This window comes from Phaenicophaeus curvirostris, chromosome 9 (genome assembly GCF_032191515.1).
Source record: "Phaenicophaeus curvirostris isolate KB17595 chromosome 9, BPBGC_Pcur_1.0, whole genome shotgun sequence".
Taxonomy (NCBI): domain Eukaryota; kingdom Metazoa; phylum Chordata; class Aves; order Cuculiformes; family Cuculidae; genus Phaenicophaeus; species Phaenicophaeus curvirostris.
Window position 1 is genome coordinate 9,423,190 of NC_091400.1, and position 19,355 is coordinate 9,442,544.

Sequence of the window (19,355 nt, forward strand, 5' to 3'; positions counted from 1 at the left end):
ATATTGCACAAACTGCTATACAAGTTTTTTTTTTCAGTGTAGTTGGACCTTACTAAACATCCCAAGATCTGGGAACACACAAAAAAAAGATGTACACTCTTATGCAAATATACCTGGTTATTGACCAGCTCATTGGCCTGATAATACAACTTTAACAATAAACCGGCCTTTGGGATGGCCTAAGAGATTACAGCCCTCTTTGGTATATTAATTTTTATATTCGATTTCCAGGCTCTCTCAGAACATAAAATCCTAGAATGGTTTGGGCTGGAAGAGACCTCAAAGCCCATGCAGTTCAAACCCCCTGCCATGGGCAGGGACACCTCCCACTGGATCAGGGGCTCCAAGCCCCATCCAACCTGGCCTTGGACACCTCCAGGGATGGGGCAGCCACCACCGCTCTGGGCAACTGGGGCCAGGGCCTCCCCGCCTTCACAGTAAAACATCTCTTCCTAACACCTAATCTAAATCTTCCCCTCTTACAGCTTAACATAATTTCAATATCATTGCAGAGAACACCTAATCTACTTTCAATATTGTCCACTCTATCTTTCTTTCTTTCTTTTTAACTCCTTAGAGCTCCACCAGCTTTGGTGGAAGCTGAGTAATCACCAGCAGAGGACTTCTCCCTTGGTACACATGGAGTCTCCCTAGGATGTACACAAGTGAAGCAGAGCCGCAGCAGCCCCTCATCAGAGAGTTGTGTGTGCTGCACAGGGCTTACAGACTCTTGGCAAAGAGTCTATATGACCACACACCTAAAAGGATGAAGAAATCTATCAAGGATTACAGTTGGTTGGTGTCATTTTTGCTCCGTTAAATGTATGAAGGAGCATTCAAATAAAAGTATGGCTATTTGGCCTTTCTCACTTTCCTAATAAATGAGGTTTCTTGTTTATAGCCATTTTCATAAAAACAGTAACACCCAAAAAGAAAAATTAGTTTTACAGTATTTTATTTGACATGATTGAAGACACAAGAACACTCAAGATATAAATCAGACAAGTTGTGAACAGCTCCAAACATCAGTGAAATCTGAATTTATCTTGCACAGAGGTGAACAAGACCACAATGGTTGGTTTTATAATATAGTTTAAGTCTATTTCAAGCAGGTGAGTACTGTGACGTTATGCCCAACAACTTTATACTATTCATCCGCTTAAGCCACTTCATGTCATAAATACGCAGCTTATCTTGGCGATTAAATCTCTGCAATATATAATTAGCCTTCTCATAATAATGCATTAAAACTCCTGTATATAAATATTGGCATATTCATACCAATATCAACTGTCCTAACCATTACTGCACATTTATCATAGTCTAGCACAATTAATCATTCCATCACAATTAGCTGCTAACTTTCAGCCTAGAGTTAAGTATTTGGACCCAAACTTGCAAGCTGATGCATAGAGCAAAGCTTCTGCCAAGACCTTCTACTTTCCCTAAGGATCACAGGCCTCGTCTTTTCAAGTCGCACAATGTCATCTGAAATCCCTACCAAGAAAATGCTCTGCAGGGAATCTCCTGCAAAAGCATCAGCAATTCTATTCTATAAATGGCAATTCCTAATACATTTCATATTAATTTTACAGCCTAACATCCTTTATCAGATAAACGGGCATCCACATGCCGCTTACAACGTAAAGTTGTTTAACGGGGTTATAGACTACAGACCACAGCATAATATTCTACTTACAATTCTAATTCATTAGACAAGCTCATTTTCCGTTCTTAGATTTAAAGAGCGCAACAGGGACAGCTGGGAGTTTGTTCAGTTCAGTGCTCTGCAAAGATCAGCTTGCTAGTGCTCTCATTAGACTGAACGAGGAAGTGCAAAACTATGCAAACGTCTTATTTTACAGTTACAGTGGAGTCATTTCAGCAACAAACCCCTGCTGGGATCCAGACGGAATCTTACAAAAGGGGAATAAGAAAGGGCAGAGAATCACTACCATGCAAGGAACTACGCTTCAAAAGAGCTGCAGAAACCACCCCCAGCATTCCCTGCAGGCAGGCTGAAAACAGCACAAAAATCATGGGTCCCCTGACCTTGCAGTTCACCTCCTCCTTTGGGAGAAGAGTAGGGGCTTGCAGACATTTATTAGACCAAATTCTGTGTTAATCTAAGGCCACCAGAAAAAAATCTGTGCAGAATTGGACCCATTCAGTTTAACACAGGATGCAAGGACACCCAAGACTATTCGTCTTTATGAATTTTGTGGTTCAGTAGGTGGTAGTGGTAGACAGAGACTGGGTCTAACCTGCAGCTACTAACAGTGTTGCCTGGCTTTAGAAAGCAGTTTTGTGTTTGCTTTATTTTAAACTAGGGAAGATCCTTAATAAAACTCCAAAGCCTAGTGAAGAAGCTGCACATCCAGATCATAGAGTCAAAATTTTAACTTGTTTTTACAGGAGAATTCATCCATTATTATGATGAACTGTTGGAGATAGAATGGTCACCATTTGAAACAAAGAAATGAAAACTCCAGCAACACACTAGTGAGCCTGTGTTATACGCTTAACTGGTATGACTTGCGTTGCAGAAAGAACATTGTATTCTCTGACACACCAACATTTCTTTCCTGTTATTATAAGATCAGCCTTTTACATTTCATATCTTACCATCTTTAAAAGCCTATAATTACAGAAGCTGATTGAGAAACTATGTTATTTCAAATTAACACCTGAATGAAATCAACAGAGGCGAAGAGCATTTTTATACAAGAAAATAGCACTGTAGAAAGAAAGAGTCTGTACAATATTTAAATATTGTATATACATAAAATTATATTGTTCATAACTTATCTTAAAGTTTCTCTTGTTTGTAAACCATGGAAAGCAATACACAAAAAAATCCCAGTATTTTGCTTTTAAAGCATTTAGCAGGCAGCAGGAAGCTGAATGCTAGCAAGCACACTTTGTGATTATAGAAAGTATCTAACCAGATACTCTTGACTAGCATTCTTCAAAGACTTTTTTTTTCTTTTCTGCTTTTTTTTTTTTTTTTTAAAGCTAAATGCAGAACAGATCTCACACTCAACTAGGGAACTCTGCAGGAGACACAGAAACTCAATGGCAAAATGCAGTAGACCAGTTCTGCAGCTCTTTACTGTGGCAAAACTCCAGGCTAAACACAGAGAGCTTAAGTGCAGGATTGGAACATAAATTAGTGAAATAATTGATAAAGCTTTCATTTCCCAGAAGTGTCAGTAATGGATTTAACTCATGCTTAACTTAAAAAAAAAATGTGTAACAATTAATATTGCAAAGTTTAAAAAATGTAATGAATTCCAGCAGGTAAGCAGGCAGCTCTGTAGAAACGCTTTGAAAGTGTCAGCATTTTAGGATGATTCTACAGGTTACTCTCAGTCTGCCAATCCGGAGTGGGATTTGGATTTGAATACTAAGCTGTCAATGCATGGCAGATGGAGAGTCTAGATTTCCACTTGCAGCGTTTTGCACAAGAAAACACTATTCCAGTTGCAGAAGAAGTTTTCCAGGTGAACATGTGTAAGAAAACATTTGAAGAGAAGTTGTTATTTTTGAAGAAAAGCTGTTACTGTGACCATCATTTTACTTTTCCAACATTAGCATTGTGTGCTCATAGCCACATAAAAAAAGCTTTATTTACTGCTATTTGTAGTTTCATTCTCTTGGCTTCTGCCTTCCACTTTCCTGGCCACTCAATTCAACCCAGAAATATATTTTACTCAGCTACAATGTTCGCTACTCAAAATGTACTACAGTACTTTTGATCCACACATTTTCTCACTTAAGTTGTTCAAATATCCCTGGACACGCATCATCACTGTACTTCCAAATCTTAACACTAGATGACCTTTGCGGTCCCTTCCAACTCAAACCATTCTATGATTCCACTAAATAGAATCCCTTGGAGAAGTGCTTGATAAACAAGATGGATTAGAGGGACCTCGACAGGCTGGAGAAATGTGTAGAGAGAAATCCCATGAAGTGTTCAAGGCCAGGTTGGATGGGGCTTTGAGCAGCCTGGTCTAGTGGGAAGTGCCTCTGCCCGTGGCAGGAGGTTGGATCTAGATAAGCTTTAAGGTCTCTTCCAACCCAAACTATTCTACGATTCTATGATTCTAAGTTCAACAAAGGGAAGTGCAAATTCCTGAACCTGGGGAGTAACAACCCCACGCACTGGTACGTGCTGCTGTGTAACTGACTGGGAAGAAGCTGGGCACAAAAAGGCCTCAGGGTCTTGCTAGACACAAAGTTGAGCATTAGCCAGCAATGTGCCCTTGCAACAGAGAATGTCAATAACCTCCTGGGCTGCACTAGGAAGGGCACTGCCAGGAGGTCAAGGAAAGCTATTATTCCCTTTTACTCAGCCCTGGTGAGAGCGCAGCTTGAGTGCAGGGTCCTGTTCTGGGATATATGGACATAGTGGACAGAGGACAGCAAAGGGTCATGAAGATGATTAAGGGCCTACAGTATCTGTATGTGAAGAGAGGTTAACAGAGCTGAGATAGCCTGGACTCAAGAAGGGTCAGGGGATGCTAGGAATGTGTATAAGTGCCCGATAGAAGTCAGTAAAGGAAATAGAACCAGACTTCTTAGAGGTATCCAGTGAAGGAACAAGAAGCAATGGGCACAAATTTAAACTCAAGAAATTCCTTTTAAACATAAGAAAAAACTTTTTTTACACTGAGGGTTGTCAGATGCAGGAAAAGGCACCTCCATCTTTGGAGATACTGGAAACCGGACAAAGCATCCTGCTCTAGTTGACACTGCCTAGAGCTGAGAGGTTGGATCAGAGCATCAATGGGTGTCCCCTCCAACCTCAACTATTCTGTGAGTCCATGATTTCTAGTCAGACTAATAATATAAGTTTAGAAGACTCAAAAGGAAAGTTTTGCTCTTAACAGTTTTCCAAAGTATAATGCTACCTATTTAAACCAACAACTAATTCTGGAAGCTTTGACAACAAAAGCTTTGTTTTCAAACTTCAGCAATCAATATTAACCTCCTAATATATATATATATTTCATAAATCTAATTTTAAGCATTTTCTTTTCAGTGGGATCTCAAAATTTAAGAAACTCAGTTCTTATTTCTTTAAGTCATTGATTTCCAGCACTTAAAATTTTGAAAGCACAGGGCAAAATCAAAAGAATACTAAAGACTACTATTCTGTTCCTAGTGCCAGAGGATGCTGCTGTTTAAACAGATACCCCACATGGACATGCTCCCTACAACAACCACCTGGGTTAGAGAGCTTTTCTTAGAAGGAACAAGAAGAACAAGGGAAAGAGATTACAATTTTATATCTTTTTAACTAATCTTCAGGACCCAACAACAGTCAATATTTACTTAATAAAGGTAGATCTTTAAGCATGCTTGAGTAAATAGGGAATGTTTACTACCTCTGGAACTTTTGCTCCCAAAACTTTTTAATGGCCTTTCAAAGTCCAATCTTTGGTCATCAAAGGGCACAAATATGACACACCCCACCTTACTAGCTGTTCTCCTATAGCCTGCTGAAATTCAAGATGTTTATGTGATGTATGAAAGTCAAAAAATGAAACAGTGGAAGTTCAGTCTCACAAACAGGCTGTGGTGGGGAAAATGAGCTGTTAATAGTTTAAGAAATCAATACCAACTTTGACACTTTTAGAGGTGGCAACATCAATGGCCATGGCTTTGATTTCAGTGTCCCCAAACTGCATAAGTGTTTTGATCTCCCGCCGGCTTGGCACTGAAGCATCAGTTCCTGTTAAATCCAAGCGAAGGGTGCCACACTTTTTCACCCCAGGTTCAGTGATGAAGCTTACGTTATCTTGTTCTGAGCTATAGATATTGATCACTATTACTAACTGAGAAGGTTTGGCAGGTGTGTAACTGCGCGCCACAGTTTCTCCAAGGGCTACGGATTGGTCGGCTGAGATAAATTTGTCAAAGACATCAGTGCACCAGCGTGTGCCATCTTTGATTAGAAGCTTCTCTGGCGGATGCTTCCCTTCTACAAACCGATTGAGCACACCCACACCGTAGGTGAGAGGTGAACGCCGCACTTTGATGACAGCAGGGTCTAGACCAAAGAGCACGGCTCCTTTGAGGATAGTCAGCCCCACGTCCTGAGGAATGATGACTCGACATCTTGATCCAAAAGCACTCTGGACAGCTTGTTGGAGTAAGGGGGATTCAGCAAAGCCACCAACCAGGAACAGAAACTTGACATTGGTCACTTCTGGCTTATCAAACACATCACCTAAACAGAAAGAAAGACCATTCAATAGGGGAAAATTCACTGTGACAAGGCAATGCAGATGAAACCCCAGATGTCTGAGTGCATCGAATGTTCCATGCACATGAACAAGATGTGAAACCGCCACATCTACGCCCACGCTGCCACTATCAGTAAGCACTAGTTAAGCACCTGTGGTCTCTTCTACACTCTCTTTCATTGCAAATCAAAACTTACCTCAGAGCCCACAATATTTCTAAAGTGGCAGAACAGAATTTTTATTTAGCTTTTACCAGTAAAGGGAGACATGAATTTCTTGCAAAGAAATCCTCTCTGTCTGTAGGGAAACAAGACATCATTTTGCCACTCCGGTTACCAGTGAAATACTCCCAACCTAACCAATTCCCATACCCTTTATTGCATTCCAGAGAAGTCACTCCATTTTAAATTCACTTATTATTTCTGACCTTAATATCTTAACCACAATAAGAACCATCTGCAAAATAATATCTCCTTACATTTTTACAGATGTTCCCTCTTAGCCTAAGCCAACATCCCCTATTTTCAGAAAAATCATGCGGTTCAGTTGTAGGCTTCCACTTAGTTCAAATAACATAGGCAGCATGACCGAGTTATTGGTCACAACTATTTTAGCTCTAGATCTCTCCCCCCTTGCTCATACTTAAGCTGCTCTATACTAGCTTACTAGTTGTGACCTCTGAAATTTACCTAATAATTCCTCACATAGAGTGAGCAAAGCTGGAAATTCCATTCCAAAAATGATTTGATTAGTGCTTTGCAACACATAAAGCAGGAATACTTTGCTCAATACATATATTGTACTCTACTTGATACAAATCCAATCTTCCACAAGGAAGACTTTAAATAATAACTTTCCCAATAAGCCTATGTCACTTCCCATTACTGGATAAATAAATTCAGGGATGCTTAAGCTGTGCCTGGAACTACTTGTACCATGATGCATCATTTATTATTTGTGTTAGGGATGTCAGTGATTTGGATGGTCATGAACAAATGTGACTTTCCATTGAGGAGAAATAAACTAGAGGTCTTAACAGCAGGAATAATCAAAAAACTAGTTACACTGCTGGCATTATTTAGTTGTTGCCTGAAACAGGAAAAAGAAAAGCAGGATCTGGGTTAGTCAGTGGATATCAGCCTTCAGAATGCTTGCAGCCCTGGAAGTACAGAATAATTGAAGCTTGGGCAGTAATAGGACTGAATCACACTCTATAACTAGTACCAGAACTAGATAGGAATACATGCTAAGGTTATGTCCCCTACTTTTACGATTTTCCTAGCTACTTTGTAGAGAACTGTAAGTTTCAGATCTACTGAGTGAGTACTAGGGAGGTTGGTTGACTTTAATGCCAGTAACTGGTTTGAAACAGGTAAGAAAAGCTTCAGTTTCTGCTCAGCCAAAAAGTGGAATGATATACAGATACATACTCAGGTGCTGAACAATCTGGTCAATTGTAGGTTTGAAAAGAGCATTCATGGCATCCGGGCTCATCCTCAGCATTCCCTGAGATGACCACTTCACAAAGTCCACACTGGAAAAAAACAGTTAGAAAGGACATTAAAAACATTACAGCTGAGCTGAAAGAAACAGCCAAGCACTCACAAGACACACTAAAGGAATAAATAAATGTGTTTACAGAACCTGCATGCATTTTGTTCCATACCAACTGCAGCAATGCACAATTTCAAGGGAGAATTGTTATTTTTGCTTGTCTAATTGTTGTTTTATTTGCCTGATTGCCTTCCATAGCATTACCAATGCTCAGCTGCTTCTTGAAACAGCTGGCAGTCAATCCAGTGCTCACTCATCTGAAACAGCACTGATTCATCCCCACAAGGGCAACGTTTAGATTACAGCAGCAGCAGTCCAAAGCCACTGGAAACACACAAGGAAAACAACCAAGTATGGGAAGCCTCAGGAGGCAGAAGGGAACACAGCATTTTTAATGAGGCATAACGTTTGTTAAGTGAATCCAGGCATTAAGTTATTCCATCGCTGATGGGCATCCATATAGCTCATTAATTTCCTTTCCATTCATGCACGTTACACGTCACCTTTATACTATTTCTATCCCATTATCTAATTAATTTCATTGTATTTGCAGATAACATATAGCATTCCCTCTAAGATTCACCATTAAGATTATTCAGAAAAGGTAGATGGTCTTGTGACAGCGAACATCTCCAGATATTTTTAATGATTTGAGAAACTCGGTCTCACTTAGGAAGTGATTCAGTGCTGGATTTCAAGTCATTTAGACTTACGTATATTTACCAACAACTTTAGGAAGAGATGCAAGAATTTCAGCCTGTAAGCTACACTAAACATTATTGCATTAAAAAAATGCAAAAAGAAGCCAAGGTACAGGTAAAAAGTATCACATTGTCTGTTCTCAGGTCCCAGGTGTTCTGCCCCAGATTCATGGGCTCTCTTGTTCTTTCTCCTCTACGCCACTAATCTCCAGGTCTCCTATACTTTATAAAACTTCAAAATACGCAAAACACCCACTTCTACTTTCTCCTCACTTCTTTTTCTTTAGATGCCTGTGATCAGGGAAGCGGTGGCTGCCCCATCCCTGGAGGTGTTCAAGGCCAGGTTGGATGGGGCTTTGAGCAACCTGATCCAGTGACAGGTGTCCCTGCCCATGGCAGTTGGATGATTTTTAAAGTTCCTTCTGACCCAAACCATTCTATGGTTCTACAATCTTGTAATCTAGGGCGATTTCTTGATATTTACAATCAAGAATTAAAATCTCTGCAGGAAATTATGCCTCACCATCTACTGAAGAAATCATGTAGCTGTAACATGCTAGGAGAAAAGAAAGCCTGCCATCACTTCAAAATAAGAATGCTGTCCTCTTGTAGAGCTCTATGCAATAGTTTTCACCGGTAATCCTGTATTGTTCATAATTTTCCTCAAGTCATGAACAGACTTACACACCTCACTCAAGATCCTGGATTTCTTCTAGGGCCCAGGCCTCTAAAAATGAAGGTTCTAGGTAACTAACTTTCAGACATCAAATTACATATTTGATCTTACCTTCCTAATTAACATAAAAGAGACTCAAAATTTATGGTCAGTTCAAGAAAGCAACACAGAGGTGGCCTAACAGAAGTCATACAGGAGCCTACAAGTCTTGTATAGAAAAGCTTTTGAAAGTGATTGGGCAGAACTTTTCATTCTGGAAACTGCACTTCAGGCAATCTTTTGTTTCTCATCCTTATATTACATTTTTGCATTAATATCTTTCAGAGTACATGTAATTAGGATATTTTAATTATTTGTCTTTGCTATCAGTAGTTAATTCTGCATCCATTTGGGTTCAATCATGTACTCACTTGCTTTTCCTCAAGGCATGTTCTACACTGTGACCTCGAAACTTCTTGTAATAATCAATGAAGGAGAAAGGCAGAGTGATGTTCAGTGGATTGGTCCTGTCTGGAGCTGCTGCCCGTTTACGGGATTCAAACGCTATCATCAGGTCTACCCAGGCAGCAGGACGTTTGATTTTAAACTGCTCAATAAAATCTTCTCCAAATATTTTACACAGGAGCTTTTCAAATTCGTAGTCCACACCTAGAGAACCATATGGTCCACCTGTATTACAAACAAAACACAGCTTTATTACTCTGAAGGGCTTACTAGATTTCAAGTTGACCAAATACACATCAGATTGATACTACTAGGACTGCCACAGGAGAAGGTCTACAGAAAGAGGTTCTAAATATAACAGCTGGTCTAATACAGAACACAATCTTACCTTTGCTTCACTTTTACTCCTATACCATCATAGCCACAGTAACATTACCACTATAAAACAGAAATATTTTTATTAGAAGCAAAGGAAACGTCCTCCGAAACCACACATGAGAATGTGTGTGCTGGACACATATTCAGGAGTAGACAGACCTTATGTACAGTGTCCTGTTTGCTCTTACTAGGTCGTTTCCTGAGGAAGTCTTACAGCCACCAAGACTGAGAACACTCAGTGAAGAGCCACACAGATGAAGACTAACTCAGTCTGGAGATGCAGGAACAAGTAATAGGCTGCCTCATGTGGGTAACAGCTTAGTCACAGGACAAAGTCAAAGGTGACGAGGATTAGAATATCATTCAAGGAATTGCACTTCATATCTGGACGCATCATTGTGCTTTTTTCCCAGGGGATTTTAGACCCTCCTTGTTACACACTGTGAAACTACTGGAGTATATAAGCTTCCCCTTAAATCTAGGGAAACTTCTGTCACTTTGCAAGGCTCTTGTGACACTCAGCTATTCAGATCTCCATACCACATCTTGGAATATCTGGAGCAATGACCTCTCAAAGCACAGGATGATGACAACTCCACTAGCAGAAGCCAGGCCAGGACTATTGCAGGAGGTCAAGGCCTGACAGGTGTGAATAACACAGGAGATACAATTCCTTACTCTTCTAATGAAAGGTTTACCATCTCAAAGAATCAGAAGCATTTGAGTTATATTATATCTTTGTTTGCTGACCAGCAGCTAGGTTATACTGATTATGAATGCCGGTCTTATTTTAGGAAAAACTGTCAGTGAAATGTAGTGAATAACAAAGGCATATGTTTCCTTCACTGGTAAAAATACGACATAAATAAAGCAAGCAGTGGAAGTGACATTACCTGTTGCCTTGTACAGCTCCTTAAGATGTCCTTCAGGGAGCCTGATCTGATGGACAGTTATATCCACTGTACCTCCTCCGCTGTCAACAACGATGTAGCGATCGCCTAGTTTTCCAAAGGAACAGGCAAATGATATTTCCGTTAACATTATCACAACAGAATATTGCAATGAAAACCTGGAGGAGTTATCACCACGAGAGATAACGACTGACAGAAAGTTACGGAAGTCTATGCAGAAGACTTGATCATTTCAGTAATTAGAACGCGATGACTGACAATAAATATGAAAATCAGATGTCAAAAGCTATTGATTTAGCACAGATGAAAAGTGGTTAGTAGGATTGTTCATGCTGCTAGTATACATTCTAGTAGGTTATCAAATTAATACTATGGTTTCAATTAATATATTTTTATTAATTAATTCCATTAATACCATTAGTAACACTTTTTCCTCAAGTCTACTTTGAGGAAAATACTGAGGTTGCATTTTAACACCTGGATTCCTTTCTACCATCTCCTTAATAAACCACATTTTGCTAGAGCATACAGAATAGCAGTTCAGCCTTAGTAACTAAAAGAAGCACATTAAGTTGTATTTTTTCCTGTTCATATTTATAATCACTGTGAGAACAATGCAGCGCACGGCACATTGGTGGGAAGCACAATGCTTGCCTGCAATATAAACCCAGAGAGAGCAAAGTTTGTTCAAGAAAGGACAGTACCTTCCTCCAGTTCAGACCAGATCTCTCCTATGACATTTTCCACCAAGAAGGTACGACTCTGTCGATTACGACGAACGTGTTCCTTAGCTGGGCGTTGACAGAAAAAACCAGAGTGTAAGAAAGCATGAAGAAGCTGATATCATAAGCTGCAGCAAACAAGCGTAAGCAGGCTGACAGATCTGCATGCATGACTTCTTAACCAAACCAATGAACAAAATTTAATGCATTAAAACTGGGACATTATAACAGCATTCCTAGAAAGAAGGAAAAATGTTCTCAGCCACACCGATCTTCCTCAATTAAACCCAGTAATTTAGTATGAAAGCTATATGCAGCTCTGACTAATTTTTTTAATACATTCTGGTTTTCAAAGCACCACAGGAGCCAAGCAGGCAGTGGCGCTCAGCAGAGTTTCAGCTGCCAGGCGGCAGCCCCGGCTTCTGCTAGGCTGCCATCACTGCCTGGGGGACCCAAAGCCACCACTGATGTTGGGGGGCTCAAGGAAAGGCACCTCTTGAGCCTGTCAGGACAATGGTCTGTCTCAAAACAAGCAGCCAAAAGCACTGGTTCTCAGATTTATAATTTCTCCAGGCCACAGTAATCACCAAATCCAACTCTCATAATATTTTAAATATGCACCAATTAAAAATTAAGCATAATCTAGAATTACTATTGTAACAATCAATTAACTTACAAGACTTATTTGCTACTTAGACATTTAAAGGATGCAGAATGGCCTACAAAGCGAAAATGGAGTGGTGAAAGCCTTTGCTGTTACGCATCTAAATGAACCCTGAACAACTGAACGCTCAAAAAAATCATTCCCTCTGTAACCTTCACTCACCTTCAAAGGCACTTCTATAAAACACTACAGAAGAAGACAAGCATTCTGTCATGCATGAAAATATCATTATTTCTGAAAATACCAGCATGCAAATCACTGAATGCATTTTGCTTCTCGTTTCTCTAGTGCCTGTCATCAGAATAAGACCAGCAGCTCCACTTGTACCTGTATCCTCCCCATAAAGACCCTACGACATAGACGAGCTGCATTAGCCTCACTGCACTGACTTAACAGCACACAGCGAGATCTTAAACGATGAAGCATTCAATGACAGAACAAGCACTGGGTCCAAGCAAGGGCCAGACACAGAGCTCACAGAAGTCAACGGGAGTCCTTGCATTCACTCCTGTGGGCTAGAAGTGAACACAAGAGCCAGTCTCTAACTACAACTAAAGTAAGCTTATCCTAGCTACTATCAACAGTAGAATTCTTGTTTTGACTTGACAGCAATAATATGGTCTTTGGAGTGCTTCTCTCTGTTTACATTTAAAGGGTTTTTCTCGATAATCTGTTCTCAGATGTCTTGGGTGCCTGCCATGCCTTTTTGAAATTTTAATTCTAACCCCAAATTAACTCACTACAAACTTTGTTTTTATTAATTTTGACATGAAACCTTTCTCATCTCCAATAGCTTTTACTATAGAGTCAAGAAGAACAGTAGCCCCATCCAAGAAAAAGCCTGTTAGCAGAAATCTATGATCTGCCAGATTCTTCCCAGCTTCAAAACCTTAACCAGAGAAACTCTTTCATTATTTTCCAAGAGGTAAATCCCTGTGCACCCTGAAAGTGAGTTCATGTAAAAATCACATGGGACTGGAATGGTTCAGGACATGAACGAGGGGGACAGAAGGCCGGGGGCCCTGAAGGGACTGTGTCCTATGCTCTGTGAGGGCCTCCCTAACACTAAACACATCTGACAAGCGCCGGCGAGGAGAGGCATGGATATGAATGATGTAGTGACTCTGCCTAACTAAAAAAGGATCCCCTCCGGTGAGTACAGGAATAGCTTTATGAGCTTAATCGTCCATTTGCTTGCATTGTTTTGACCTAATAAATTCGATAAAATGCAAATTCTCCTGAAAAATTCCTTCTGGGGTAGATTGGCACACTACCACCAATATCAATGCAAATGTTACAGTTCACACAGATGGGAAATCCGTGCATTATGCAGCAATCGCAGCTTCCTACTGCTTTGCTTTCCTTTTCTTTCCCTCTCCTTTTTCCCACCAATCTGAGGATACCAAGCTCAAAAATCTTTGGTGAGGAAGGATCTTTTGGCAGGTGACTTCCACTGAGGTCCAGTCTCCTTCCCTCACTGTAAATCAGTTTTCAAACACCGATGCTAGCAAGGGATCCCAGGTCAATAAACAAGAAGTGCTGTACCTAGCTGATCTTCTACAAGCAGATAAATCCATTGCTATATTCCAATACCATGTGATCCCCTGAGTGTTAAAAGTAATTAATGATAGCTCATAACGATGATATCCAAAAGCATCTGCCAAACCTCTGGAACACTTCAGACTAAAAGTTTTACCGCAGATTCAGTTATTTAATTCTGCTTCAATAATGCAGCTAACTGAACAGGTTGTTTCCAACAAATTAAATTAAAAAGAATGATCCAACATGAAGTATTGATTTAATTAAGGCAGAAAATTACTGTTGTCAAAATACTAAGACTCCCACAACGCTCCAATAAAGGCAATGAAGCTACCTGTGTGCTAAGATTCAAGTGTGTGCAAATATGTCTGTTGGATCAACACCTAAACCGGTCCAATTCCAGTAAAAAGCAGAACAGTTTGTAAAAGCAAACTGATGCCAGCCTGAAACATTTCAAGACAGCAAAGACAACAAGAAATGATATGAAAACACCCCTCACCAACAAAACAAATTTAGGCATACATATCTAAAGAACTGAGTTAATAGAAGCAGTACCCTGTGTAAATCCAGTTCCAATAGTGTCACTTGGGCTATAACCATTGACAGGCGCCCTACTACTCAGGTCTATCATCTGGTGCAGGCGGAGCTTTCGGCAGTAGATAGAGGCAGCCTCAGGTTCCAGGGCAATGATCAACTGCTCAGGATTTTCAGGAGATGCCATTCCTGCCTGTGAGAGAGAATCGATCAGAGAAGTGGGGTGGGAAACACCACAACCTATCAGACCCTTTTCAGCAAGTGACCAAGCCTTTCCCCAGCTCACGGTTTTTAGTGAGGTCAGCCCTCCACGTTCAGCGTGCAAAGAAGCTGCTGCTGTTTGCTAAAGGGCTTGATCTGGGAATTGTCCTGCCCGCCACACAGAGCACAGCTTCCCAGGCTGTGACAGGGATATACGCACACACTTACCATGCTAAGAGCTGAACTGAGTAGCTGCCCACATGGAGAAAGGAAGAAAGCAATGAATGGCCTAAAAGCTGAACGTATAATTAACCCCTGAATATGCCTGCAAAGAGGGACCCCAGCCTCCCTTAAGGAAAGAAGGAATGCCTTTGGTCTCTCCTCCCCACGACGATATTTTAAGTATGCCTTTCTTTATATCCCAAATACACACGGTCCTTGCTGAAATAGCCTCCCTGCACTGAGTAGCTTACTAGGAATATATGATACACTTTGCCAGTAATGCACCTTCTGACTTATACCCAATGTTTTCTATTTCAAAATCCAGTGCTTTTAAGCATATTCACTTTTATAACATTTTTTAAATGCTCAGTCTATTCAAGGGACCCAAAATATAATAGGTCGGGCTTCCTAAAATATAATGAGAACAAGCCTAAAAATAATCCCACATTATAAAATCAACATTTGCCATTCTTTCTATTTTCTTTGTGGATTTTCAGCCTCCAGACACAGATTTTCAAGAAGGCACAAGTTCTCATGTAACCACATCACTCTCAGAGCTGGGCTTAGATAAAAATATCAAAGAGCAGCTGACAAAACTATGGTTGCACTTCTTTTCTCCTGTATTTTTCCGCACTGTATGATATTTTGCCTAGCATTTGTTTACCAGCTGTTGTTTTTCAGTTAAGTGCCTGAGTACTAATGCATGCCAGTAAACAAATACGTGCATGAAAATTTTTCTGCCCCTGTGGTCAGTTTTCCAGCAAAGCTTCACTTCAACTCATGTACACGTGCTGTGGTAGCTCCAGAGCATCCTCAAAAGAAGGGAGACTCACATGGGAAGGCTGCAGACCTGGACTAGAATTTGGTTTCCTTCATACAGATACACTGTGGGCTGTGGAAATTGCTGGTTAGTTTATACCTGCAGCTAGAAACTAAAGCTTGTTTAGTAAAGCTTGTTCCAAAAGCAATTTGGGAGTAAGACTTGGAGACATAAAATTGTCCACAACATTTACTCATTCATTTTACCCTCCCCATCTTAATAAATAAGATAGTTTGCACAGAAAACATCTTCCCCATTGTTGATAACAAAAAATAGAAAAATCAACAACAAATAAACTCCAAAATAAGAAATCATGGTTGCTCATTATTTTAAAAGCACAGCTCATGACTGGGATTATGGTTTAAACCCTTTATTGCTGCTGGGCAAACCCTTCTGCTTTGGTTACACACACTAGACTCAACAGCATGACCTGAAATTAAAGAATTGTTTGGGAAGAAGAATATTGTGCAAATATCACAGGATATCAGACCTTGCCAGCTATGTGGCAACACATTAGAAAAACATTACACTGAAAAGAATGTTTGCAACCAAACTTCCAAAATTTGGAAAAGTCACATTTACAGCATTCAGAGTAACCCTAAAAGATAGAAAAAGGCTATCAACCAAGCATAGGTCTAAGCCCTGAGGGGCTGAGGGAACTGCAGTTGTTTAGTCTGGAGAAGAGGAGGCTGAGGGGAGACCTCATTGCTTTCTGCAGCTCCCTGAAAGGAGGTTGTAGAAAGGTGGGTGTTGGGCTCTTGTCCCAATTAATAAATGATAGGACGAGAGGAAATGGCCTCAAGTTGCACCAGGGGAGGTTTAGATTGGGTATTAGGAAACATTTCTCCAATGAAAGGGTTGTCAAGCTTTGGAACAGGCTGCCCAGAGAAGCTGCTGAGTTGCCATCCCTGGAGATTTTAAAAAGGAGCATACATGTGGTATTTCAGTATAAGGTTCAGTAGGCACGGTGGTGTTGGGCTGATGGTTGGATTCAATGATCTTGGGGGTCTTTTCCGATCTTAATGATACTATGATTCAAAGCCAGACTCTCCTGCTGCCATACCACTTGCATGCAAGCACGTTGGCAGGCACAGGCTTAGATAAAGCTCTGGAGCTGTACTGAGGATGAAGATGAAGTTCTTGCATCGTGCCCCAACCAGTCTGGATGTACAATGCACAAGCAGGACTGGTTTCACGCCAGCTCACTTCAACACAACTTATCTCCAGCTGAGCTCTCCTATTCACAAAGCTTTAATTTCTTGCATCAGAAAGGGCAACATTCAAGATATGAATCAATACTTGGTCCCTGACAGATATTTATCTTATCTGTTAAAGAATTCCAAAAAAGTATGGTCTCTGCACACAAACTATCTCAGCCCTTTTCTGTCTTTGCCTTTGGAAAGTGTTGCTAAAAGCTTAATCTGAATCTTGCTGCAGTTTTAAGGCCAGCACTTCTTGCTCTCCCCAGTAACGGCATGGACATCAAACACCTCCCTGCTATTCTGCTGCAGTTTTCACATATATTAAATCCATCATCGTGCTCTGAACCTGAGTAGCAAGTGTGTTTTTTTAATACCCAGCAACGTGGATGAAGTTAGCATACTCAGTCTGTACTGGGCATAGGTTAGTAGCACAGACAGAGTTGTTCTTATTGTCTCATGTCTAACCTACACAATAGAAGAGGAAATTATATTTTAGTTTGTTCTTATGGATATTAAAATCCAATGACTACATCAGAAAGCATTCGCAGAGGTGATAAGAAGTGCATAAGGAACGTACTGGTCTTTTCTAACTTGGGGGGTGGGGGTGAAATTGCATTAATTGTGAAGTCATCTGTTCTAGGGGGGATTTTAAAACAAAATTCCAAGGCTGGTTCTGCTAAAAGAAAAATGTAAACCATTAACAATAACATTTGCTTCCTCCTCTCCTCCAGCAGTAGTCTGTACTGTGAACTTTTCACATTGCAGCCTGCACATCAAGAGAAGCAGGCAGTGACCTGCAGCGGATGGACTCAGATCCATGTTCTCAGACCCTCCAAATACAGCAGATGCTATTTTTGCTTCTTTTTCTCTCTAGATATTATTTTAACATGCTCAAAATATCTCCTGAGGAAAACATTTAACAGAAATGACAGGTTTTAACAATTCAAAGCACAGCTGATCCTAACAGAATTTCATGAAGAAAATGTGGGGTTTTTTTGTTAAAAAGACTTCCTTACAGAGCTTGAAGGGCCAGTTACAATGAAGAATGTATTATTTCACATTACTAAAAGGCCACACAAAGAATCTTGTACAGTGAAAGGTACTAATCATCCAATATGAACATATTTTAATATGTACCTACATATCATAGAATCATCAAATGGTTTGGGTTGGAAGGGACCTTAAAGATCATCCAGTTCCAGCCCCCCTGCCATGACTATTTCATACCTTGTGTATGCAGTATTTCTACTAAAATCATCAGAGATAGCACATCACTGCACATATATATCTATACATAGCATAGAGAGAATGGGGAAGGGGAGATGAGAAAGAAACACAAACACATGCATACTGCTAGGGAGGAGAAGTGAGGTTGCTTTAATACAAGCTCTGAGAAGATAAAGGCTTAGGAGGCAGCACCTCTGTCCCATAATTACAGCCGAGAAGAAAGGGACAGATGGAAGAAAAACATTGAGCATGCAGAGAAAGAGGAGTGAAAACAGCAGGAGGTCAACACAAAGAAACACTGATGCATTCATTAAAAACATTAACTGCAGAAGTTTGGGAATTTGCTGTATTTTACATTTCCTATCTGTCTCGCTCCACGCCCTCACCCACTGCTGCCCAAGCGCTACTGTAGCTAAAGACAGAGAATCACAAGTTAACTGGCTTGAACAGGACAGATCCAAGCCATGTCACATTATCCAACATTATACAGATCCCTCTGGGAGTAGGACAGACATCACATTGATTTGCCTAGGGAAGCTCATATTAGGCTCGATAACAGAGCCATGTCTTGATTCCAGTTTGCTAAGAAGATTTCCTTTCTCCGCTCATCCTCACTAGCACTATAAACCACCCAGTCACCACTTATGAAGCATGAAGGAAGCAGCCAGCAGTTTCCCCAAAAACACAAACGTGGAAAAACCTTCATGGAATTACAAAAAAATCCTTTAAGCATGAGAAAGTTCTTAAAAGATAATTGATTTGCAGGATATTGCTGCATTTCTATACCTGGAAGAAGCAAAGAATACCATGTAAGAACTACTTTAAAAGGCTGCCCCAAACTCAGTTTGCTTGCTTGCCCGAGGACTAGGATTTCATGGTTTAACAAGAAAACTCTCAGGGTTTCACTCCTTCCAGTAAAACAGGTCTGTGAGCTGGTGCCAGCACACTGCTGTTCATTTGCCAAAGTGCATCATTGACTGCAAACCTCCAAGTGTTTCCAAGCCTCACATACCAGAGCACAAATAACTTTACTATCCAGATACAGGTGAATTCTCAACCTGGCACACCAGTTCTGCTTTTACAGCCAGAGCCACAAGACCAGACGAAAACCACAGCTGACCACAAATATATTGTTGACTACCCAAACAGCATCAGCTGCCAGGTGTTAGACTAATTCAGCATGAGCAAATGTTGAGGTCTGGACTGTGGCTCAGTGTAGCAGGCCTGAGCATTTCCAGATATTTACATGATACTCACTCATTCCACATGCAGATTCATCACTACTACAGACTGAAAGATGCTGCTT

The 19,355-nt window shown here is 40.5% G+C and overlaps 1 protein-coding gene across 1 annotated transcript in view; it reads right to left on the bottom strand.

The window, feature by feature from the left end:
* Positions 1 to 2,207: 2,207 nt before the first annotated feature.
* HSPA12A (heat shock protein family A (Hsp70) member 12A) overlaps positions 2,208 to 19,355 on the bottom strand; it is a 53,260-nt gene continuing 36,112 nt past the window's right edge. Inside the window, exons 7-12 of the mRNA XM_069863749.1 lie at positions 14,399 to 14,570; positions 11,623 to 11,709; positions 10,901 to 11,005; positions 9,596 to 9,854; positions 7,685 to 7,788; positions 2,208 to 6,238 (exon numbers count right to left, since the gene is read on the bottom strand). Coding sequence (XP_069719850.1) covers positions 5,604 to 6,238; positions 7,685 to 7,788; positions 9,596 to 9,854; positions 10,901 to 11,005; positions 11,623 to 11,709; positions 14,399 to 14,570 — 1,362 coding nt within the window. The 3' untranslated portion in view covers positions 2,208 to 5,603. The remainder of the gene's footprint in view (positions 6,239 to 7,684; positions 7,789 to 9,595; positions 9,855 to 10,900; positions 11,006 to 11,622; positions 11,710 to 14,398; positions 14,571 to 19,355) is intronic.